Raw genomic sequence first — 24,272 nt, 5'->3', positions numbered from 1 at the left:
TCTTTTGACATTTCACTGAGCATTATCATTTCAAATAAGAGAAAGGCAGAGAGAACATGTCCTAGAGTGACTCATTCCCTCAAATCAGTCACAATCGGTGGGTTGAATAACTGAGCTGTAAGCTGTAGTCAGAGAAACGTGTTCACAGGACAGACAATAACAGCTATAAGGTGAAAACTGTAAAATCCCGCACATGAAAAATCTAGTGTTTCTCCTTGATGTAGCTGCCTGTATAGCTCCATCCTCCCTCCTGTGTTGTGTGAACAGTGATACACTCTGCCTATAGTCAAATCAGCGCGATACATACAAACTAAAGGGAAGCAGCTTTGGAATGCTGCTGTAAATGTAGTGTATTAAAACACGGCCATAATGTTTCATCGCCATCTCAGCAGGACTGATCTTCTTACCTCACTCTCTGCTAATCAGCAACAAATCTTTGGGCCTTAATCTACGGCCCCCTGCACCCTTCCGCCCATCTCATTAGATTAACAAAACGACATACGCATATGAACACACACACACACTCACACACAGAGCTCATGACCTCAATCTGATTCTCCTTAAAACGTTAATTATAATCTGGTATGATTATGTTGAACTAAGGTGACGTTAAACAAAATATTTTATGTGGAAGAAAATGCAAAAGACTGCTCTGGTGGGCTCTTACGTCTTTAATATGTCAAATATCTACAAAAAAGAACAAAAACACTGTCGGTGAACTTCTCTTCATGTGACATTTGAATGATTTTAAAACTGATTGTGTCTGTTTATTTAAACAGTTTGGGGATTCTATGTGTGTGCATTGTACACTAATGCATGTTTGTATGCCTCTGTTTGTGCACGCGAGTGTGTGTGTGCCCGCACGCGAGTGAGTGTGTGTGTGTGTGTGTGTGTGTACAGCAAACATATGCAACCAAATTAAAGCCTTAAAGCTGTTGAATTGAAGAGGATTTTAGGCAGAGACCAAATCATGGGAATTAAGCAAATTAGGTCTCTAATTAGCCGCTGACATTGAATAGGAAGATTTGGCGAACAAAAAATAATTAGATGGATTTGTCATTGTTCTAATGAACATCGTCAGAAAATAACTGCTCTGCATAGCTCCCGCTCCCTCTCTTGCTCTCTGATTTTATCCCTGTTTGTCCATTCAGATTCTAATCTAATGTCAAATACTGCTTTATTCAAATATTCAATAATTTGCAAATAAGAAGCCCCCGTGAGCCGAGACAAACAAACTTCAGAAAAGTCAATGTATGATCTAATCCTCTTAGGCTGAGGCACTGTGGATGTAAATGCCAACCTTTGCAAGTCAGAGAGGAATTTCACTATTGATGTATAGCCAGACAGGCAACTTGATTGTTAGTGTGGCAGCATTTTGGTGTCACAAAATAACAACGCTGCATGAACTGTCAGGCTTTAAAGTTTCAATCATATGTGCCGTGTAGCACAAAAAGACACATCCACAGATATTTACATCACCATTACGGTTTCTACACTCCCCTTATTTTGACAGGGACTCTGGCTTAATGTGTTCAAAATAATTTTAATACATAAGATAAATTTAAGTGTTTGAATAGCTTTAATATTCTACTTTATGACATTCATCCTCATGTGGGGTTCTTCTCCTGCAGCCTGAAGGTCATTGGCAGCCCTTACACAGCCTGCCAGCTCAATAAAGAAAGCGCACTACTTTACATTTATCAGTTATTTTTGTCATATAGCAGCACAGAACAAGAACCAGGGAGCTTTTATTGTTCAGTTTACTTGTCTGTTCTAGATTTCACAAAAAGCGCTAATGTCAAGGAATGCTACGGCCACCACACTAGTAGTTTAAAAAGCTGTAACCAGCACCAAATGCCAAAAACCAGCATATAACACAACCCACTGAACAGACGCATTACAAACACTAACAGTGTTTGATGAGTGCAGTTTTCCTGTGCAGTCCTCAATCACACACTGCCTCTCTAAACTGGCACTCAGTCGTCAAACCCCTAAGACCCCCTGATCTACATACACTCCCTTAAATACCCTCCCACTTCTCCCCAGTTAATCAGTGCCCCCTCCTCTCAATCTCTCACTGCCTCCTTCCCTTTCCTCCGCTTCCTTCATCCCTGACCTCCCGTGGTTCCCCTCTTTCTGCAGCCGAGGTTACGGATTACACTGTGTGATAAGCTTCCTATTTCTTGAAACTATTTAGGATTGCTGAGATTATCTGGCCTCATTTCCTTGGGAGTTGGCTTTGGAAAGCCTGATTTTAGTCTCTTAATGCAAAAGATTTTGCATCGGGACAGCTTTGACTAATTAGCATCTAACACCGGGTGGTATTTTAGCAAGGGCTCACTTTTAGCAAGATCCGGACACACGCACACCCTCTGCACACACACATGCCCGCACAGCTGACAACACACTTTTTAATGAGCTGATTCCACACACTTTATTTTTGTTATTCTAAAACATTCTGAATATAAATTCAAGAAGTGCCACAGCTTTAAGACATTAATTTTATTGAATCATCAAATGCCCTAAAATCACTTTGTTCTTACTCATTAAGAAGCATATAAAGATAATGTAATATTGACAGAGTGCATTTCAGATTTAACATCACCTAATGATATAATCATTAGATTAAAAAGTTTCTCTTTTAAGTAATAGTGTTTCAGGGCCAAACTGTTAGTATAGTATACCTCAACAGTACAAAAAATTCGATCTCAGGGTACAGAGGCATTTAGGCCCAGGTGGAGCCCTACTTGTGGCTGCATGCTGGACCAAGGCCAGTAGAGTCTGGGTGCCAAGCATTGCAGAGGAAGTGCAGAGGCCTGAGGACAGCACCAGCAGGTCGTTCTGTGGGGACGGACGATGGCGGGGTGGTAGGGCGAGCTCAGGGAGGAAAGCGGGAGCTGTCCTGGCACCCTGCGTACCCTCCGTCTTGCCCTTCGGCAGTGGTAGTCTCCATTGGAAAAGTCCTGATAGTTCGATGGGTGGATCGCCCAGAAGTGGCCTTTACCGTTGTCGCTCCGGCCCGCTTTGATGAAACAGTCATTTAGGGACAAATTGTGACGCACGCTGTTCCTCCAGTTTTTGTCCTGCGGACAAGAAAACAAATACGGTCAGGTCAAAATTAAAGCAGGAGTCAAACAATGTGTCCCCATTGGAAAATTAACATAAGTGGCTGCTAAGTATCACTGATCCGCTTCAGGATGTCACCTTGTCCTGTTGTTGGCAGCATGAGCTGTGGCGTGTCAAGACCATATATGATCTGAGTAAGTCACAACACCCTGAGTTACCTTTTTAGCACGTCAAACCAGTGATCAACTTTAATCCACTAGGCTTCACCCAATCTGTTGTAGCACCTGGTAAAGGCAGAGGCAGTTTGCAACCTAGCAACAGGATTACTTTATTTGTGATTTCGCCAACAACAAGATCATCTAGTGTCCCTGTGAGCACCTAATTGCCTAACCACTCAGACAGATTACCAGCGCCAAGTAGGTCGCTTTATTTGCGAAAATGGCGGCCACTTTAGTTTTCAGAGACTGAATTAAACACATTTGGGGAAGGATGTTTCCCTGTAATCTGCCCTGAAACTGTCTTAACAACATCAGCAAACATCTGCTTGGAAATTCTGCTTCGAATTATCGCCCAGTTTCACTTTGAGTTCCTGTACGGTATATCTATTGCTACGTGCTACATACATTGAAAAACACACGACATGAACATACCTTACTCTTGAAGTATGGGTAATGGTCCATGATCCACTGGTAGATGTCACATAGAAGCAGTTTCTTCTGCTCAGACGCCAGGATCGCTTTGGAGATGAGTGCAATGTATGACTGGTTGGGTTTGTCCGTAGACTTCTCTGTACCGCAGCTCGCAGACGTGGTGGTAGTGGTGGTGGTCACTTCCTCCTCCCCCTCCTCTTTTTGGTCTTCATCCCCCTCATCTTCTTTGGCTTTCCTTTTTTCATCATCTACCTCTGACCTCTGTAGACCCTTCTCTTGGATCTCACAGCGAATCCCCACCTCTTCGAGTTTAGGATTCTGACGATCTGGCATGCCGTTCGTTATCTGCTCTGCAGCACGACTTGCTGTTGCATCGTCTTTAGAAGCTTTGGCTCCTTTATTAAAGAGCAGGTAGTCAATTGTGAAGCTCAGTCCCAGTCTGTCTCTGCTTCCGTTGCGGCTGCTTCTTTCCTCCATTGTCATTTCTGAATTAAAATATCTCAAACTCATGGCAGAGGTTTTATTGATTTCACGCTGACTGTTGAACAGGTGTCAGGTCATGAATAAAAAATATCTCTCCCAAACGTCTTCTCAAAACTGTGTTTCTAAGTTGCACAGCATGTCTATTGTTCTTTAAAATTAGGAGCCTTCATAAAGCCAGCGTCTCGCTGCCACTAAATTCTTTCACCGAAGACTTACTGTTGACAAGATCACAGATAAAGATGAGCCTCTCAACTGTTGTTAACCTTGATGCGCTCACGAGTGACCCAATCTCAACCTGTGGAAATGACGTCAGTCGCCAAGACTAAATGCGGACGCTTCGTTTGCCAAGAAATTTTCAGTAAATGTTTTCGATTCTTTGATAACCCTGCCGATCCAAACCTATCACTTGGTATCCGTCAGCCTTTTGCTCCCGAATCAAAGAGTTGTGCTTCAAAGATGTGAAGGTGACTCTATTTATATGACTGTGATTTTATCCCTCACAGAAAGGGGCAAAGGAGGCACAGGGGAGGTCCAAGTGGGGGGTCTCAATTGAGGCGGATTATTTTTATTAACCTAAGCAAATCTTTGTAATTACGGGAGATTAAACACTCGAGATTTAGTAAGACATGGTGTGCAAAGGATGGATGTTAGGTGGATGTAGAATCAAAGGCCTTTTAGATGCCAGAGTTATCCTGTTAAAGTCGTTTTGTCCAGGATACTGTCCAAAGAATTACTTCAATTACCATCGAGGAGTAATTAATGGGTCAACTTCAGCACGTTGGAGATAAGTCACGTCTTTATTTGCAAAGACCATTAATGTCTCTTGCAGCCATCGACGGCGACAAGGTTACAGAAAAGTGAAGCATATGAATGACAAATTAGAAAGGTTCACTTCCCGTTCTTGATATAAACCCTTTTAATATTGGATCGTTCAACACCTTTATTTAATTTGTTACCAAATGCCTTTTATTACTTAAATTATTAGCTAGTGGAAAAATTATTTTTTCACATGTAACAATAAATTACTGCATATATACATGATTTTTTTTGTAGTTCAGCTAACATAATTATATATTTTGTTTAAAATCTGTCTTAAAGATAAAAACTGTCTGTGGTTACTATTAAACCGTATTATATTGTGTTCTGTAACTGTGCAGGATATTTTACTGGCTAATATAGTTTATTTTTTCTGTATGCAAATAATTATTTCCCTTGACTTGAAAATTTGTTATTTCATTAAGTCATTCATTTCTACATTTGATTAAGATTTATCTTTTAATGAAGGTTTTGTTTCAGATCCTTATGGAATAAAAATCTCCTTTAAATCAATTATGACATGTTGTTTGAACATTTCTAGACCTTTTTCTGTAGTTATGTTGTAATATCAACAAGAAGGAGATTTAGCTGAAATATATCAGATTTATTTATGTTACAATGTACAGATCAAACATCAAAGTGCTGAAATGAACATTTTTGGCAATGTTGATTGATTTTATAGTTACAGAAAGTTATTGTTTGTGTGTTTTTGATCAGTGGAAGATTTCTTCAAGCAACACCACATTATGTGCATACTCTCTGCCTGCTTCTTCTAGTGCTTGACTGAAGCTGTATCAGACTTACAGTCTATGGTAGGCTATACAGTCACCAGCCACTCTGTTAGGCACACCAGTAATCTGACATGATTGCACGACACAGTGCTACAGATTGGTCAGTAAAACTTTATGGGTGTAATTCCCCTCTAATAAACATATATTTCAACATAGTTTATTTTAAAATACAATATAATTATATTTACAGGTAGGCGCACTAAAATAAGGGGGTTAAAGTTGGGTTTATCCAGGAAGCAAAGAAGTGATTAAACTATAAATAAATTTAAGTATCACATAAATATTCACATAAATACAAGTAAGTATTTTGAAGTAAAGTTCGACATTATAATGATGGAGGCATTTCAATTTTTTCTTTCACAATCACTGTTCAAACATAACTTTGAAAAAAAGTGTTTCCTTTCCTGCAAAATACATGGAAGTTAGGTAAGGTTAAGCACTCCATAATATGGCCCGTAAGATGGAGACATATTGTTTGTTTTTCCACAAAACTAACATGAAATTCCACACTACTTAAAATGCAGTACTTGAAAAAACTTACAGGTTATTTAAATTTACTCACAGCATAATTATTTCTTTAATTCCTGCAAAATCCTGCGTCGTTACCCTCTAATTCTATTATTTGTTGTTAAATACAATTATGTTGTAATTTTAAATAAAGCACACTGAAATTCCTTTTAATTACAGGGGAGTTACACCTTTAGTTGCAGATATTATTATAAAGTGTTACCGATTTTCAGCTGCACATCCATTATGTGAATCTTCATTTTACCACATCCCGAAAATGCTCTGCTGGGCTGAGATCTGGTGACTGTGGGCGCTGTTGGAGTACTGTGAGATCACTCTCGTGTTCAACAAAGTCGTCTGAGATCATTTTAACTTTGTGATGTCATGCGTTGTCCTGCTGGAAGACACTGCGGTACACTGTGGTCATAAAAAAGAATGGACATGGTCAGCAAGAAACACTCACAAAACCTGTGGTGTTTAAACAATACTCAGTTGCTACTAAGGACCCCAAAATGTGCCAAGTAAATATCCCCCACACCATGACACCACTGACAGCAGTCTAAACCAATAATACAAAGCAGGATGGATCCATGCTTTCATTGTTCACCCCAGTTCTGACACTTGCATCCAAATGTTGCAGCAGAAATTGAGAATGTCATTTTGTCCAGTTTTTGTGAGATCATGCAAACTTTAGTCTCATTTTCTTAGCTGACAGAAGGGTCAACATGTGTGTTCAGAGATGCTCTTCTGCCTCGGTTGTAACGAGTGGTTAATTGAGTTTCTTTAGCTTGCCTGTAAGTTCCAAACAGTCTGGCCAGAACCTCTGCTCAATGGATATTTTCTCCTTTTCAAATCATTCTCTGTAAATCCTAGAGACGGCCGTGAGGGAAAATCACAGTAGATCAACAGTTTCTGAAATACTCAATCCAACACATCAGATACTGAAACCAATATCATGGAGATAGTCACCTAAATCACCTTTCTACACCATTCTGGTGCTCAGGACTTCAACAGCTCATCTTTACCACGTCTATGTGATATTTGCATTAACAGGCATTTGAACAAGAGTACCTAAAAAAGTTTATTTGAATCCAGTGTAGCACAGTTATTCAACCTTTGTGGGTTTTTTTTAATTCTGAATATCTCTGGGATCTTACACAAATAAAAGTCTATTTTCAGCAGAGAATGGATAACAATGTAACTTTGTTAACATTAAGTATAATTAACCCACCCTGTTCTCGTAGCATTTACAGCTTTAGCCTGTACGCATTAGCCGTATGGCGATCTGCTTTGTTCTTTCAGTTTAACAGAGGGGATGAACTTAATGGCAGTCAGGTCAAATCATGGACCATATTGCCCTCTTCTGTTTAAGTAATGGAACAAGACATGCATGCACAACATTAAAACACTACTCTATGCAACCTTTCAAGTTATCGTTGTAATTAGTTTTATTAAATTATTTTCAGCCTCATACTTCAGTAACTACAAAAACATGAAGAGTTAGAATTCTAAAAATAACGGCCTTTACTGTAAAACATGAAGCTGAGATTATGGGCTTTGTTTTGAGGGGGAGGTGCACTAAACAGAGACAGATTCATGAATAACTGAACTAAGGGAATCTCAGATTTTCCATTTAAGTTTTATTTGTAATTTAAATTAAGATAATCTTTTTTTTATAAGTCAGCACAGAAGCAGAGCAATCTGTTCTTTTGGAAATACAGCACTGCTTTATTGACGTTTCCCATCCAAAACGGAGCCACAACAAAACACGCCATGTTATTACATGATACTGCAATTCCCTCAATTGATTTTTGTTTTTCCATGAGGCTATTCTTTGCCCACATGTGAGGAGTTTTGGAAAAGCAGGGCTGGATCTTCAATCGGAGCAGACATTTCCCTCAGCAAACATATTTCCATTTTGCTGATGTCTTAACACAACCTGGCATTTGTGATACATAGAAGGTATTACAGGACTATACCTACACGAGTAAGTGTGTTTTCTTAATAAGTCGTTTTAATTTAATTATGAACATGCCTCAGACAAAGCATTAACGCCACATCTCACGGTTGCTCGCCTAACCTGAAATGGAATATTTTGCTCGGACGGGAATTGAAGGGACCATGCGACCCAATCCACTTGACAGCCCATGCTTTCCCGTCACGCTGAATTTAAACTATCTTTAAGACACGAGTTCAGAATATCGCAAAACTATAAAATTGAAACAGCCTCAATATTAAAATACTTTGACACGTGGTGTTATTAATCGACACAGAGGCCTATTTTGGAAGGGAGACCTGCCTCTTAGTGTTTTTTAAAAGTTGTGCTGTAACTTTAAAACAACGTGGTCCCGCCTATTTTCAGTGAATCGCTTCAGATGCTGGCAAAAGTCGCGCTGTGATTGGCTGGAGATGACTGCCTATCTAAGCAGGGTCATTGTTCCATTGGTGCAAGACTGGCCGTCGTCTCTGACTCTCGCGGTACTGCTGCACGAAGATGGCGGCCGAACTGGTGGAAGCGATGGCAAGTAGAGCTTGGTTGGCTTTGATTTGATAGGAGACGTGCGCGGGAGTGTGGGCTGAAAGTCATCCCAGTTGTGGGGAAACTGTGGGTTTTGTGCGAATATTATTAAAGGGTATTTACTCTTACAAATGTGGTGTATTTCAAGCACGACGAAACGAACTAGCCTATGGTGCTAAGGTAGCTAGCCTGCCTGGAAATGTTAACCAGGCAAGTGCGTTGGTTCACCTAGCATCACGCTGGCTCTGGAGGAAGACACCGAAAATGAATGATGAGACCATATAAGCGTGTGGTTGTTTTTGGTCTAGCCTGCTTTCTGGCATGTTACCGTTTGACGTTATTTGGCTTACAGGAATATCTGTCTGTAGTTCACCAGTTAGTTTATGAACTGTGCACCTGTCAAAATATCTAGCAGTCGTGATTGAATGCCGAGTGTGAGAAGCTAGCCCGGCGATAGCACAGGCTACACTAGCAACGTTCAAGTGAGGTAGAGCAGTCTGTAACGCAGCTGTATTTGAAGCTCAGCGGTTCAGTCGGATCCATCCATAAAGTCCTGGTTTTTAATATAGACATGAAGCAGTTCTCCACTAATGTCTATTTCGGCCATGTCAGACAAAGCTGAGGCTTGTCTGGCGGCTAAACAACAACATCCTGTGTTTTGCCCCTAGAGCCCAGTTCGCGTGCTGTCTACTTCATCATAAGTAAATAATAATTGTCTTTCTTTTTTTCTTTTTTTTAAACGACCTCACATAGGATCATACGACCATACACGGTATTCATATAATCGATTCCACATGTTATGCAAGTATTGTATATAGGCTGGAGAAAATTGGCGCACATTATGTCGAGAATAAGAGATTTTGCGTTTACTTTGCAGTTCAATGTGCGTCTGCACCTCATGTTTTTACTAAATAAACATCCTCGCCTGCTACGGTGTGTCTTCATCTTACATTTTTCGAATTAGTGTACAAATGAGGTTGTTAAGCCATAAACGGCAAATTAAAATTATATTAAACAGTTAATGGAGCCATAAACATGCAGAATTTGCAAAGCCGTATTTGTCTTACATTTGATGTGGACTGTAAACAGATTTATACATATAGGTTTGTATGTATATGTTTGATGTAGGTAAGAACTATTGCACTATTTGCACATTTCTAGACCACTAACAAGAAATAGTAGTTTTTAGGCACCTATTTCATTGTAACTGAGCCTGCCAGACTATTCCTTTAGCTTTCTGTGTGTTAAATGACAGATAGTGTGGATGGAATTAGTGCTTTTCCAAGTTCTATTCATACTTTTAAGCCACCTTTGGAAGTTTATGGTTCTAAAGCCTAATTAACACTACCACAATTAGTGTGATCACTTGAATCATGGCCAAGCCATTGTTCCCAGAGTTGGAAGTGAACTTCTTAATATAGCCAGCTAATTACAACACACGTTAAAGCCTCTATAGGATTAAAGTGACCAAGGACAGATGCTAATTTTAGCAAGTACCAAGCAGTTTGGTGAACTCCTCTGTTCTGCATATAAGTTACCTGTAATTAACTCTGTGCATCTTCCAAGGGTTAAAAAGACGTGTGTAGGTGTGTTTACGCAGGACTTTGCACACGATATTAAATTATTTAATTCATTTGCCTTTCCAGAAATCTAATTGTTTTTGTGTTCCTCCTGTTATATTTTTTTTATTTTTTCGTCTTGTTTTCTCACTAGAATATGGTCAAAAGTTTCCGGGTCTCAGACCTGCAGACGCTGCTGGCCTCAATGGGTCGCAGCAAAAGTGGGCTGAAGCAAGACTTGGTGGGGCGTGCGTTGAGGCTAGTGCAGACCGAATACAGCCCAGAGCTGCTGAAGAACGTCCGGCAGCTCTACGAGTCACGTTTCCCTAAAACATCTGGTTGGCTGGCTGCACGGCGTCCGGAAAGTGTCCCAGTTAACTACTCATCCCTCAGCTCTTCCCCTACTGCCACCTCTCAGGGCGCAGACTACCTCAACGGCATTTCCAAACCGATCACCACACCTGCAGCAGAGGTGAAGCTAGTGCCACTGCCCTTCTACCAAACTTTAGAGACACTGCTACCACCAACAGAGCTAAGTGAGTGTGGACTATTTGTTAGGCTTTTTGTGTCTGTTTGTGTTTTTGGGAAATGTTGCATTTTTACTCAACGATGAGAATTTGCACTGTTCTGTTTTTACAATGGATTTTGTCTCCATCTCCTTACAGTTGCCCAGAACAGTGAGAAACTCCAGGACAGTCAGTGCATCTTTGAGTTAACACCCAGCCAAGCAGACCAGATTCGAAATGCAAGGTAAAAAGTCACATTGTCTGTTAAAACTGCACTTTAGGTTAACCCCAGGTTAATATAACCTGTGAAGCTCATTTTAATTTGTGACCTATTATTTTCTTAGTGAACTTCGTCCAGGAATCCGATCAATCCAAGTGGTTCTTAGGTAAGTTTCCAGTAACAACATTCGGGGGTGTTGACTTTTTTTTGGTAGTGACTGTGTCATAAAACTATCATCATTCAAACAAACGAGGACAAATTGCTTCTTTGTATATACAGTGTTTGTGTTTAGTCTCTTAAAATAGAAGACCTCACTCATTTATTCCTCTGTTACTGCTCTCTGTTGCAGAATCTGTTACACAGACTCCATTGGTGTTCAGGAGGACCAGTATCCTCCCAACATAGCTGTCAAAGTTAATCAGTCCTACTGTCATGTGCCGGTGAGTTGATTAACTCTGAAATGTCCCACACCTTCATAATACAGACATGACTTAAGCTGGGCTTGTTTTCCTGTTTTGAAGTGTGTTCTCAATCATAGCTCATAGCATCGTTTTCAGATACAGTCAGGGTGTCTCTGGGTGTCAGTCACAGATGTTTTACCAGGTCAGTGATAAAATGTCGTAATATGACAGTGATGGATAATATAACCTAATGTAAATGTGTCTTGAACAACATAAAGGGGAAAAATAAGATTTGGTTAAAGATGCTGTTGGCTTATCTGAAGACCTCAGGAAACAAAACTTTAGGAGGAAGCTGTCCAGCTGGCCGTCACTATATGGCTTAAGGTGTGCCACAAGAAATCAAACTGGCAGGGTAGCACCTAGATGACAGCTTAGGAGGGTGTGACTATGACCTCCTGAGGATTCAAATTTGGCCATAAATGTCTAAATTTGGGCTCCTGGCCTAATCCTGCCATTCTGTCTAATACACAGATGTTTTAATCCCTGACTGTTTGTACATACTGTGAATTGTTGAAAAGCTCCATTGTGCTTTAGATAACATGAGTTCTAAACAATACTTTGGCATCTCCAGAGATCAAACCACCAACCTTCCACTTAGTAGATGACCTGCTCTACGTCCTGAGCCGCAGCCACCCAGTGCAAACAAAATAAAGGGAAAATTCCATCCTTTTCCAAAGATCTGTGGTCATTCATGAAAGCACCTAATACATGATTGATTGCTACAAGATGCCAGCACCATTGTAGTGCAATAATAATGTTGGATGTACAGTAATAATAGTAATAATGAAAGTATGTACAGAAGAAAACTTAGATTTTTTTTGGTATATGTTGCAAAGAATTATGCATAAAGATTGTTTAAGTCACTCCTTTTTATTGAATTGTAATCACAGGCTGTCATGTGGTTCTCACTCAAGGCATGTCTGGGTTTGTCTTGTTGTGCTAGCAGTAGAAGTAAACAGGTGGCTTTGCTAAATCATTGATATCATGATTTAACTTGTTTTGTTTTGTTTTTTATTTGTACTGGTATTATCTCAAATTATATATATCACAGCCCTATTGTAAACTGAATATTTTTTTTGATGAAGGTAAATCAACACTTAAAAATATGACCTTCAGCTCATATTGCAGGTTAGCTGTGCATGGTAAAGGAAACAACCCTAATTTGTGTTAAAAGTAGTGAGAAGAAGGTATCTGTTTTGAAATTATGAAAAGATATTTGAGATGAAGTATTACATAATTAACTGTTGCAGTCTTATTTATTTTCAAATTGTGTGTGTTTTACAGGGATATTATCCTTCCAATAAGCCTGGTGTTGAACCTCGTCGTCCTTGTCGTCCTATAAACATCACTCCATGGTTGCACCTCTCCAATGTCACCAACAGAGTCACCATCACCTGGGGAAACTTTGGAAAGGTCAGTTGAATCCTGCCTTTTGCAGCCGTAGCTCTCAGGGTTGTCATTAGCACAGATATTTTTTATTTATTTTTTTCATTCTGCTAATCTGTCCAGCTCCTCTTGGAAGGTTCTGTAATTCATCGAGGCATGCTGATACTTGTAGATCTTTGAGTGTTTCATTGGCCTCACTCGACTGTGTGTGTAATATACCTTTGTAAGCACTGTTGCCACCACACTGAGTATTTTGAGAGATTGTGTGTAGACAGAAGGACTTTTGGTTAGGTTTGTTATCATATTTTGTACAAGCAAGAAGGTTTGTGCAAACCTTGAGCAACCTCATTTTAGTCACAGCTTGATCGCATGTGATGAAACGGCTCCACTTAAAAGTGTCATGTACTTGAGGTAATGCACATTCCACACATTTTGTCTGCAGTTGCCATGTACAAATAATAAATTCACTGCTCAGCATATGGAGTCTGTCTAAAATTTCCATAATCCATAACTGGTGGGTGATATAGCCTCAAAATATCACTGTATTTAAAGAAAACTAATAATGATATTAGTGGCATTTTATTTATTTTATACACACACACAGTTTTATTGGCAGGAACATTTCTAAGTGTAAGTACAAAAATGGCATTTCCCATCCTGCTTTTGTAGTGAACTTTTGTCACTGATGACACTTCTAATTAAAGTTTGATACAGTGATATAACATTATTCAAATGTAGGCACAAGAATAGCCTAGGGACTGTTTTCTCTAATCCCCTATTTAAAAATGTAAAAAGTATATTTAAAAAAAGCTTCGCACTTTAATTTAACAATAACTGTAATAATTAACTGTATAACTCACCAGTGCTGCCCAGTATTGTCACATAATAAAACTGAAAATAATAATGGATTGCATTTATATATTTATATATATTATATACATTTGAGGGCTTCTCGAGACCCTCAAAGCACTTTACAATTCACTCACTGGTGTTCACACACTGGTGTTACAGTTGTAGCCACAGAACCGAGGCTGCCATATCGCGCCATCGGCCCCTCTGGCCATCACCAGTAGGCGGCAGGTGAAGTGTATTGCCCAAGGACACAACGACCAAGACAGACAGAGCTGGGGATCGAACCGGCAACCTTCCGGTTACAAGATGAGCTTCCCAACCCTCTGAACCACGGTCGCCCACGCTCTACCTGGATGTTATTGGGATGTTGTGTGTTGGATCAGGTTTTCTAACCGGCTTTCCCGGGCTTGTGTCATTGTTTCACGCACTAGTGAACATAAACAAACAGCATTTCTATAAGTATTATATTACAACATGACTTTATTATATCATGTTAAAATGGGTACTACTATTATCATAGAATATCATATGAAATGGTACAACCATATAATCAATATTATGTCACTGTAATTTTGTAATGAATCTTTATGTGTGTTTATTTATTTATTATTTTATTGTATTTTAATTTTTTTTACATGGAAAAACTTGGTTGCACCAAAGATTAAATGGTGAATATTTCATCACTCGTCGGTGAACTGTAACCACAATCAAACATGGGTAACATTCTTTATACAAAATGATTTTATGTGCTGCTTGTCCAAGTTGCAGATTCACTGATGTCTCCTCATAATCATTAGAGAGGTTACCTTGTACAAATGTGATGGTTCTGTAATCCTTCTAGCATCAGTGAGTGAATTCTTACAATAACACCATGTTTAAGTTTCACTGTCAGTTCCCGATTCTCGGTGGATAAATTCTTGTTATATTTTATTAAAAACCTGTTGATCTGTGTTTGCAGCGTTACTCTGTGGCGGTGTATTTAGTGAGGGTCTTCACCGCAGCAGACCTCTTCAGCCAGCTTAAACTCTGCTCAGTTGAGAGTGCAGAACGCTGCCGTGAGCGCAGTAAGTGATGCTTTTACACTCACCAAAATATTTTTGCTTGCAGCTTTCACATTCAGAGTAAGATGAAAGGTACACAAAGTCACTTCAGTGCAGAATGTTGGAGTCAATAACTGTGAACATTTTGTTTCTGGTATGACTGGATTTTGCACGGATGTGTGTCAAGGATCAGTCTGAGGTTGTTCTTCCAGTTTACACATTTCCTTTTTTAGTCCTGCCACATGTCTTTGATATTTGCACATTGTAAAGTAATGACATCAGACTAATAATAGCAAGCACTTGTATACCCGAGTTTCAACACTAAATTTTGAGTTTTAACATAATAAAATAATTGTTGATGGTTAAAACCTGTGTAGGTCTAAGTTTTTGGAATATTGATCAGGATTCAGTAAAAAATGTAATCTTTAAGTGGAATCGTTATCAGTAAAAAATGATTTATATCCGTTCTCGCTGTGTAGTTGATTTTAAATAATGTAGGATAATGTGTGATACAGAATGTCGTAACCGTGTACTTACATTTATCTATAGTACAAGACAAACTACGCTTCGACCCAGAGAGCGAGATTGCGACCACAGGACTCAGAGTGTCTCTCATCTGTCCAGTGAGTACATCCTGATCGCAAATGGAGGGGCTTTAAAACACAAAGCAACTCATGCAACATTTGCTGCAAATATGCATTATGATTTCTGCTCAGTCAGAGCAGAAAAGCAGAACATTCTGCAGCGTAGAGTGAATATCTTCACTACATTAATCAAATGTTCCGTTTAAACAGTTTGCCTTCATTTACATCCATTCCACCTTGGAGTGAAACCAAAGCTATGTTTATACTGCTGTTCTACAGTGAACATCCGGTTGTAGAAAGCTCATTGTGTCCATGCACATTTATTTAATACATTATTCAATAATAAGGTTTTGGGGTTTAAATGGCTTTGTGACAAATAATTGAGCAGTGTAATCAGCTGACACTCTAGTAAGTCTCGTCCTGTGGTCACACTCCAACTCCACCATCTTGGACTGCAGCTCTCAACAGCAGCCTTTGTGAGCTTGACAGAGCAGCACATGGACCGGTTTTCCAGTTGTTATAGCATCTGTTTGCAGTCCAGAAACTTGCAGCACACCTCCAGGATAGGATTGTCATTACCAGCTGCAGCCCAGCACAGTGTAGTGGGAATCCTGTCTGTGAGACAAGATCCTCTCTGAGGAAGCAGCTGACTCATAATAAGTAATGTCACACTGATGACCTGGCCAGCCTGAAAACACTACAGGAAGGACAAGACCAACTGGTTAGCAGCGACAAACCTTTACTATAAGAGCAAGGTCTTTGTCAAATAGTAAAGTGATTGCAGATTGCTCTTTAAACTCATAAAACACTGCCAGAGTTATTCACCACATATACCTGTGGGAGTGTGTAATATATGTGGCCAGCTCGCCCACTTATGTCTGTGGGTAGGGAAACCCTGTGACCATTTGGAAGGAAACTTGTTTCCAGGATATCGATTGACAAATACAGGGAGAAATGTTGTTTTAGTGCAGTGCGTGCAGTTGGAAAATATTGTTTCACAATCCTGTGGCTCTGTTGTCATGCTGTGTCTAAAAGCCCCTCAATTTGTTTAGCTATTAGAAATCTCCCAAAATGTCTTAAAAAGCATGATATCACTGGGATATCACATCTGTTCCTTTTCTCACTTCCAGCTGGTGAAGATGCGACTTGGGGTACCATGTCGAGTGTTAACTTGTGCCCACCTTCAGTGTTTCGATGCAGTCTTTTTCCTTCAGATGAATGAAAAGAAGCCCACATGGACTTGCCCGGTCTGTGACAAGCCCGCTCCATTTGAGCTCCTCACTATTGATGGGTAAGGAGATGAGAGCATGCTTTGACTTGTCCCGCCCCTGCAGCTTTGTCAGTAAATTCTTAAAGTTTATATTGTGTAATTTTGAGTACCTGTATGTGATGCCAGTTTGAGGAACATCATTGAAGCTGCAGAGATGTTTTAGGGATTCTTGATACAAGCTCAACCATGCACCAACATGTACCGCTTTCTTTTTTTTTCTTTTTATTTGGTCTGGTATGAAGACTCATTGTGTTTCAAAATTTGTAATTCTCCACCTGCTGTTCATTTATGTTACAGAAGCGACACTTATGTATTTTATTTACCAGCACAACAGATCATTCTTAATACGAAAAGTATGTCAAAAAAAATCCAAAAAGCAATTTATGGGTGTTGGTCTTGGAAGTTCTCAGCAGCTCTCACAAACACATCTTACTGTAGCAAAGACTGAAAGCTTTGTGCAACACTTTGGCTCCAACATATATTTACATTCCTTAAACTAAGCTTGCTTGAAAGCCCCTTTTTTACCTGACCCAGGTTTGATATTTGAAAGTGTAATCATGAAGTATTAAATGTTTTCCTAAATGGTTTTTCCATTCATGAAAGAGATTAAAGTATATGTTGTGTTTTTCTTCATCAGAACTTCAGTATCTTGACGTATATATGTTATAATGGCAATAATGGTATAATATAATTATGGTATTATTACTTCATTTCTAATTGTGCGTTTGAGTGTGAACTGAGCTATTAGTTTGATTTTCCCGAGTATAAATTTATTTTGTGACGTCTCTCTAATGACCGGTGTGCATTTCAGGCTGTTATCTGAGATTCTAAAAGAAACGAGTGAGGACATTGAGGAGATAGAGTACTTAACAGACGGCTCCTGGCGACCCATCAGAGATGAGAAGGAGAGGGAGCGGGAAAGAGAACGCAGTAACACACCTGACTACCCAGTTGTTGATATATGTAAGTTTTAAGCCCTGTCACATCACCCTGTCCGTAGTTGTTTGGGGGTTTTTTGCACTCTGTGTGTGTGTTTGTGTCCGCTGAAGGTAATGAGAGTAAAATCTTCCTTACCTTAAAATTGTATTCCTCTCTGTAGGCATTCCCGAAGCAAATGGCCATTCACCAGCCCACAGCAGCACTAGTCTGACGGCCAAGTCTGGAAGCAGTTCTGTGGGGATGCCAGGAGTCACAGGAGCACCTGCTGTGGCACCGGGTGGAGGTGCGGTGGTAGATCTGACTCTTGACTCTTCCTCTGAGGAGGAGGGGGGCGGGGCTGGAGGAGACAGTGAGGACACTGAGGACAGCGCCGACAGTCCTGCCCCAAAGAGGGGCCGATACAACTACGACAAGGACCTGGTCACTGCCTACTGACCCCACCGCTCTGTCCCCTCTTAGACTGACACTCAGAGACAGAGAGGCAGGGGCCTTAAAACGTGAGGACAGGAACACAGTAATCCACTAGATGCAACAACCCGCCCTTTTGCCCCAGCGTCAGAGCCTTTTAGCAGCTCTGGTTTATATCCAGGCAGGCAGGCAGGCAGACAAACACACTCAAACATGCACTGTCCATGGTTCTTCAGTCTACAGTGATAAGGATTCCTCTTTGTACTGTACACCACTGGAAGCTACTCTTACACTTCTTCATCATTTGTCACCCTACAGTGAACATCTGTACTGTCCTGCCTCTGCTGAAGAGACTGAATGGATTGAGCACCCCACCACAGTCACAACCCTTGCTTCTCTCTGTCCAGACTATTCCCACTCCGACCCCGTCTCTCTTTGTATATGACTTGGAATTCCTGGCTCTTTTAGCCATGGGCGTTCAATGTTTGCGTCTCTGATTTTTGTCACAGTTGTGATGCACAGGCAAGTTGAAAATGGAAGCTCCTCAGTAGTTTTTGGTAAAAGGTAGAAAACAAATAAAAAAATTTGTGGGAGGACACCGCAGAGATATCTGAAGTGTGATGCAAATTTAAACCTTTCCTATTTTGTTCTTTGTTCACAGAATGAATTCAAAGCTTGAAAGGGTTTTTTCAGGAATTTATCATTTTTATTATGAAATGGCAGGACACAATACTGGCTTCAGTGTGTGATTTCCATTTTTGTTTTGTCCTTAGATAAAGAGAACCTACCTCAGTCATAAAAACTTGGCAGACTGACCAGAGAGTAGCTTTGAAAGAAGACGGAAGAATTGACGAGTTTTTCTGAATCCAATTTTACACTGGATATAGTGTTTTCCTGCATTTTGTTGTTGTTGTTTGTTTGGTTGGGTTTTTTTTTTTTTTGTTTTTTTAATTCCATTGCTTCATTCAGCTCTGATCCCTCTGTAACAAAAAAAGAAAAACGTTGGTTGAAGGAGAGTTCGATTATGAATAACCAGGACAACTGTAGGAGTGAGAGACATTCAAAAACTGGTCGGGAACTGTTTCACTCTGTAAAACATTTCTGCAGTTGTGTCTGTAACAGGATTTCTTAGGATTGGTATCTCAGAATTCCACATGGATCTAGCTCATCAAAATTACTGCATGGCAGCTGTGCCAAAGCAGACATCTTTTAAGAGTTCACTGAGGGGAAATGGTTATGAGGTGCCTTTTTTGTTAAAGTAGTAAAGAGTGAAGCCTATGGTTTTAAGCGCAGCTGAGCTGGCTATTAGATGAGGACCCCAGTCTGCGACAGCATGTTTAAATCAATATTTTCCAGTCAAGTGGACAGAACAGGATTTCAGAGTCATCATTTTATCCCACAGTTGTGACCTGCTTTGAAACTATCATATTTATTTAAGTCCTTTACATTCTCCTAATAGTTTGTGGTAAATCTACATAATACTGGGCATAGTTCTGTATAGACTGGAGCTGTTGATTGATGGAATCGGCGGGGCATCTCTGCTGCTGGTATTTGGTGTGGAGATGTACATTGATCTGTGCGCACGGCTCTGCTGTTGAACGCTGCTTTCTTTGCGTCTGAATGAAGCCGACCTGGGTCAAAGTGCCATTCGGAGTATTTTGCTGCAGTGGGTTCAACATGTCTGACACAACAAAACTTAATGAAGTGTCATCGAGTGCAACCCCAACAAGTTGAAAGTCATTGATTAGATTACAGATGGTCGTGTCTGGAACAAGTAGCACGCTTCGTCCAGCAGCCCCTCTCTGCCTACTTTTAGTGTAGATAAGGTCATATCTATTTGATGCAATAGAATTGGGCTTTAATTGCTACATGCTGTAGGCTTACAACTTCCTCTGCACCTGCACTAATATTGTCTGTATGTGATGGCTTCTCTTCACACAGGGATCAGTGTTTTTTCTGCATTTACTGCTTGGGATTGGTGGCAGTGTTAACCACAGCTGACAACTATGATTTTTTTTTTTCTTCCTGTATTCTTCTTTTTCTAGATTTGATTGTGGAGTTTTACCAAATTCTGTGTTGTTAAGCATTTTTATTGAAGCTTGTAGCTAACCTTGCAGATACCCGTCTTGTAGGCCCAGAGGAACACTGGCTCGGATCCCATCCTCCTGTTCTTGGTCAGTGCTGTAACATTATCGGCAGCAGGAGTGGCTTCTTGGAGTTGTTATATTTACTTTACCTGTCTGCTCCACTCTGTGCCACCCCCACTGGGGAAGCAGTAAGAGAGACACTGGGCATGTGCAGGATTTAGGTTTATTTGCAGGGCGATCATCAGTGTTGGTTTCAGAAGAAGAAAAAAAAACTGTTGCTAGAGCTGTTTGCACTTTCATGTGATGCATTCATCAACTTAATAATGCTTTATTTATTTTAAAAGCTCCCATGTAGTGCGTATTAAGGGACCCCCGCCCATTGTGAACAGTTCTCATCATTCATCTTCTGCATACGAATCAGAAAATGTGAAAGTGGACGCAGTCCTATTCCACCATGACAGGGTTGGAAAGGCGTTCTGCATGTTTTGCTTCCCTTTGCTGTCAGCACAGGATTTCTTTTGACTTGCTCAAGTGCACAGAAATGACATTTACACATCGATCTGAGGCCTCACTGTTCCAAGTGCATCCTCTGACATCGTTGATGATTGAAAAAGTAGATGGAGTCAAATGTGGTCTTCCATTTTTCTTCTTTTGACGGCTCACAAAATCAATATACAGATAGAAAAATATTTTGGGAATCCGCACAAGACTGATTGATGGCACTTGGCCTCTAACGCATCAGTGTGTCCCTGAAAAGATATTTAAGGTGCTTTGAAGCAAAATATTGTAAAGAACTCTAATAGCCGCCTTTAAATAGGCATTCTGCATTTGTAATTAACTGCTATACATATGAAAATCACATTTTTCATTTGTTGCTAGGGTTAGAGAAGGTCATTATTTGTGTGGCTCTCCTAAACTTCTCATTGCCTTATGGTTAAAGATGAGAGAAGGTGCAGGTAGTTGCTGTGGAACTGAGCCAGGTAAGTTTGCAGATTGGGAGCTAGAGAGCGAGCTGAGGATCTGGTGTTTTTGTAGTGGCATCTCTTCTTGTAATAATGCATAAGGTAGCATGGGCAGAGGCTTACAATCCATGATGTAAATGTTTTGTTTTTGTTTTTTTGTTTTGTTTTTTTTATATATGTTCATATTAAAGACAATAAAATTTAAATAATATTTTATTAAGCCTTGAATTGCCTCCAGTTCCTATAGGCAAGTGGACAATAAGAAGCTGTAGAGGGCAGCAGCACTGGAAGCTGATGCCACTGACAACTGGGAGGACTGGTTAACATGTGGATTGTCATGTTCTGTACCAAAAGCTCAGATCTGGGGACTCATTTGATGCCTGTTGAGGATAAAACTGTAAAATTAAAAAAAGGAAAAAAAAAAATGATCGTATTCTAACAGCTGTTATTGACGTGTGGAATTAATTAAAAATCAGTTCTTAAAAACAGTCTGCTTTTTTTTTTTTTTTTTTTTGTCTTAGATTTTCTGAATTTATTGAGCTGGGTGATGGATTGCAAACTCTGAACTGTTCAGCGTGTCTCATTTTCTTAAAAAAGGTACGCATCAACTCCAGAAGAGGAAAATGTGTTTTGAATAAAATCCAAGATCACCACTGGTAACATCACTGATGTCATAGTTACATGAAATATTTTGTAAACTTTTTTTTGCCATTATTAGACCGTTGAGTGCTGACAGGAAATGAGAATGATAGCGATGAGTAGCATACTGGAACGATGTCACACTACAGTCTAAGTGGGGATTCAAGTTTAGCACAACCGAAACCTTTATATTCATCACAGACAAAAACAACACGTATTTATCTGTAGTTGTTCTCCATCCTGTCACAAAAACAGTTCCCGGAGTTGTCAGAGTTTTTCTTTTTAAATGTAGAAAAAAACAACATTCATTTTTCAGATCTGAAGAAAAGACTACACAAATACTTTTTCTGTATGGCGTCCACAGATTAGAGACAGAAGCTTCAACATGAAAACAGCCTCATTTAGTCATTTCTGCTACAAAGGCTTTGATATGTTTTTTTGTTTTTGTTTTTTTAAGTGAGCACACTTTAATTCTTAGAAACTTGTACCCCCTTTAGCAGAAATTATGCCAGCATTGCATTTGTCCCCATTCTGACTAAAGCTTTGACGCCTCTTTCAGTTGCAGGATTATTGAGGCTTTTATTGCTTTTCCGTCCCATTTCAAATCCCTCCATTATATCACCGTGATCTCCAAAATTGCATAGGCCAGTCTTTTTTTTCCCCTGTGTTTGAGTCATTCCCTAGATTTGTTTGTATGCACAGGATCATTACTCTGAAAGGTCCACTTCCAATCCAACTTCAATTTTGGGTCTACTGGCCTCACATGTATTTGAAGCATATTTTGAAATGTTGAGGAACTCACAGCTGAAAGAATTCATGAAAGGAATTCATTCCCTGAGGCAGCAGAGATGCTTTAAACCAACCCAGCACTGTGCTTTATAACAGCTGCAAGCTTCTTCTCTCGAGGCCACGTGTCTGCCCTCATGTTTCCGTTGCCAACCAGTGCGTTGATTCCTCTGTGGGGAGAACATTACCCCAAAAGACCTGGGCTTGCCTCATGTTTTTAATGTCAAACACTAGTTTAATAATCTAAAAATCTCTTTATTATAGTGGGCTTTAGGACAAACTGCTGGAAGAGTTATTTAAAGATGCTGTGATGAAATTCTGGTGCTCTGGGCCCCTACTCTGATGGACCAGCCAGTTCTGGACACATTATTGGTCATCTGAAAAAACTTTTAAAAACCCGAATCAAACACAGTCACCCACAGCTTTAGATATCTTTAGAGTTTGGCAGGTTTGGTCATTTATGTGGAACTCTGAAATCTATGTGTTAAACGCTGGGCAGCACTTACTTAGTGTGATTGATGTGTCTTTTTTTCAGTTTGCTTAATCTTAATAACAAACTATCTCTTTTATGTGTCATTTATCTGATCAAGTGACCTTTAATAATAAGAACATGTCTGCTTGGAAGGAAGATCCATCAACTACAACTATATTTTGTAAATATTTTAATATTACAAATTTCATTGATGAGTTTCTTTTGATCATAGTGATGTTGAACTTGACTACGATATATTAAAAAGTCACAGCAGATCACAAGACTGTCAGGATTTTTTTCCCACAAAAGAAACACATGATAAGTGCTCCTCTTCTTTCTTCTGCTGTCTTTAGAGGTCACTACAGCAGATCATCTCTATTCCTACCCTAACCCAGCATCCTCCTCTGTCACCCCAGCCCTCTGTGTGTCCTCCTTCACTTCATCCATGAACCTCCTCCTCTTCCTCTGCTGACTCCATATTCAGCACCTTTTGTCCAGTGTATCATTATCTCTGTACATGTCCAGATCATCTCTCTAACTTTATCTGCAAAGCGATCGACCTGAGCTGTACCTCTGATGTACTCATTTCCTGTCCATAACCAGATGATAGTGTGATACTTATTATATATAGTGTTCTGTCTCACAGTTCAGGATGTTAGTGCTGAAAACTGAGCCATCTAAAAATGGTATCTGCTTGGTTGTTTATACCATATATTTTATTGATGAGTACGAGTACTCATAAAAAAAAAAACTTTTTTGCACAGGAAATCTGGGGAAACTTGTGGTATTTAGTGTTTGTAAAAGACAAAAGACAATAACAGAGAATGATTCAGTCATTTGATATATTAACATTAGGCCATAGATGACCGTGGTTTGTTTTTCCACACGGGTACACGTTATATGAAACATATTTATTTTAATAGAAAGCTCATGCCAAAATAGAAGATCTTTTTGATTTTTTGACAAGATGACTCTAAAGCCACTCAATCGAATTTGATCGGTAAAGCATGGCCAAAAAAGACCCCATAAAATATTAGTGTATATATGGACATTTTTCTAAAAAAAAATCATTTTTTAAACTGTAAAACCTACAACACTCCGGCCCCCGCCCCCTTCTCAAAACTCTGTCAAATACAATTTTTTGCGATGTACAATTAAGAAGAAGAAAATCGCTCCCAGGTGGGGTCTTTTATATTTTTAGTTTCATATCACGATCGTTTCTGATTTAAGAATAAATGAATCTTCACTTGAGCCTGTTATTGTCAACCAC

General features: G+C 39.7%; 2 protein-coding genes across 3 annotated transcripts; one reads left to right on the top strand and one right to left on the bottom strand.

Annotated features, from left to right (window-relative positions):
* Positions 1-2,665: 2,665 nt before the first annotated feature.
* foxq2 (forkhead box Q2) lies at positions 2,666-4,199 on the bottom strand. The gene is made up of 2 exons (XM_031726772.2): positions 3,717-4,199; positions 2,666-3,083 (listed from the first exon to the last, which is right to left on the bottom strand). Exons 1-2 carry the CDS (start codon positions 4,197-4,199, stop codon positions 2,709-2,711), a joined length of 858 nt encoding a protein of 285 aa, XP_031582632.1. The 3' UTR covers positions 2,666-2,708.
* A 4,503-nt stretch (positions 4,200-8,702) lies between these two features.
* Positions 8,703-21,591, top strand: pias4a (protein inhibitor of activated STAT, 4a). Of its 2 annotated transcripts, none has more exons than XM_031726751.2 (11): positions 8,703-8,834; positions 10,545-10,926; positions 11,056-11,140; positions 11,241-11,282; positions 11,466-11,556; positions 12,862-12,990; positions 14,774-14,879; positions 15,405-15,478; positions 16,570-16,730; positions 17,521-17,672; positions 17,809-21,591. In XM_031726751.2, exons 1-11 carry the CDS (start codon positions 8,808-8,810, stop codon positions 18,081-18,083), a joined length of 1,524 nt encoding a protein of 507 aa, XP_031582611.1. In that variant the 5' UTR covers positions 8,703-8,807; the 3' UTR covers positions 18,084-21,591. The 2 variants fall into 2 exon arrangements, with proteins under 2 accessions (XP_031582611.1, XP_039463049.1); XM_039607115.1 differs by lacking the exon at positions 8,703-8,834 and adding an exon at positions 9,513-9,532.
* Positions 21,592-24,272: the final 2,681 nt, after the last annotated feature.

This window comes from Oreochromis aureus, linkage group 23 (assembly GCF_013358895.1).
Source record: "Oreochromis aureus strain Israel breed Guangdong linkage group 23, ZZ_aureus, whole genome shotgun sequence".
NCBI classification, from domain to species: domain Eukaryota; kingdom Metazoa; phylum Chordata; class Actinopteri; order Cichliformes; family Cichlidae; genus Oreochromis; species Oreochromis aureus.
Note: the sequence above shows the minus strand (reverse complement) of the source record. Positions and strands in the feature narration are given on the sequence as shown.

Bases quoted from the DNA above. Each gene is read 5' to 3' on its own strand.
- foxq2 (XM_031726772.2), bottom strand. From the start codon at position 4,199: ATGACAATGGAGGAAAGAAGCAGCCGCAACGGAAGCAGAGACAGACTG. The intron at 3,084-3,716 runs GTATGTTCATGT...TCTTGTCCGCAG, and splicing joins ACCCATACTTCAAGAGTAAG to GACAAAAACTGGAGGAACAG.
- pias4a (XM_031726751.2), top strand. From the start codon at position 8,808: ATGGCGGCCGAACTGGTGGAAGCGATG. The intron at 10,927-11,055 runs GTGAGTGTGGAC...ATCTCCTTACAG, and splicing joins GCTACCACCAACAGAGCTAA to TTGCCCAGAACAGTGAGAAA. The intron at 11,283-11,465 runs GTAAGTTTCCAG...TCTCTGTTGCAG, and splicing joins TCAATCCAAGTGGTTCTTAG to AATCTGTTACACAGACTCCA.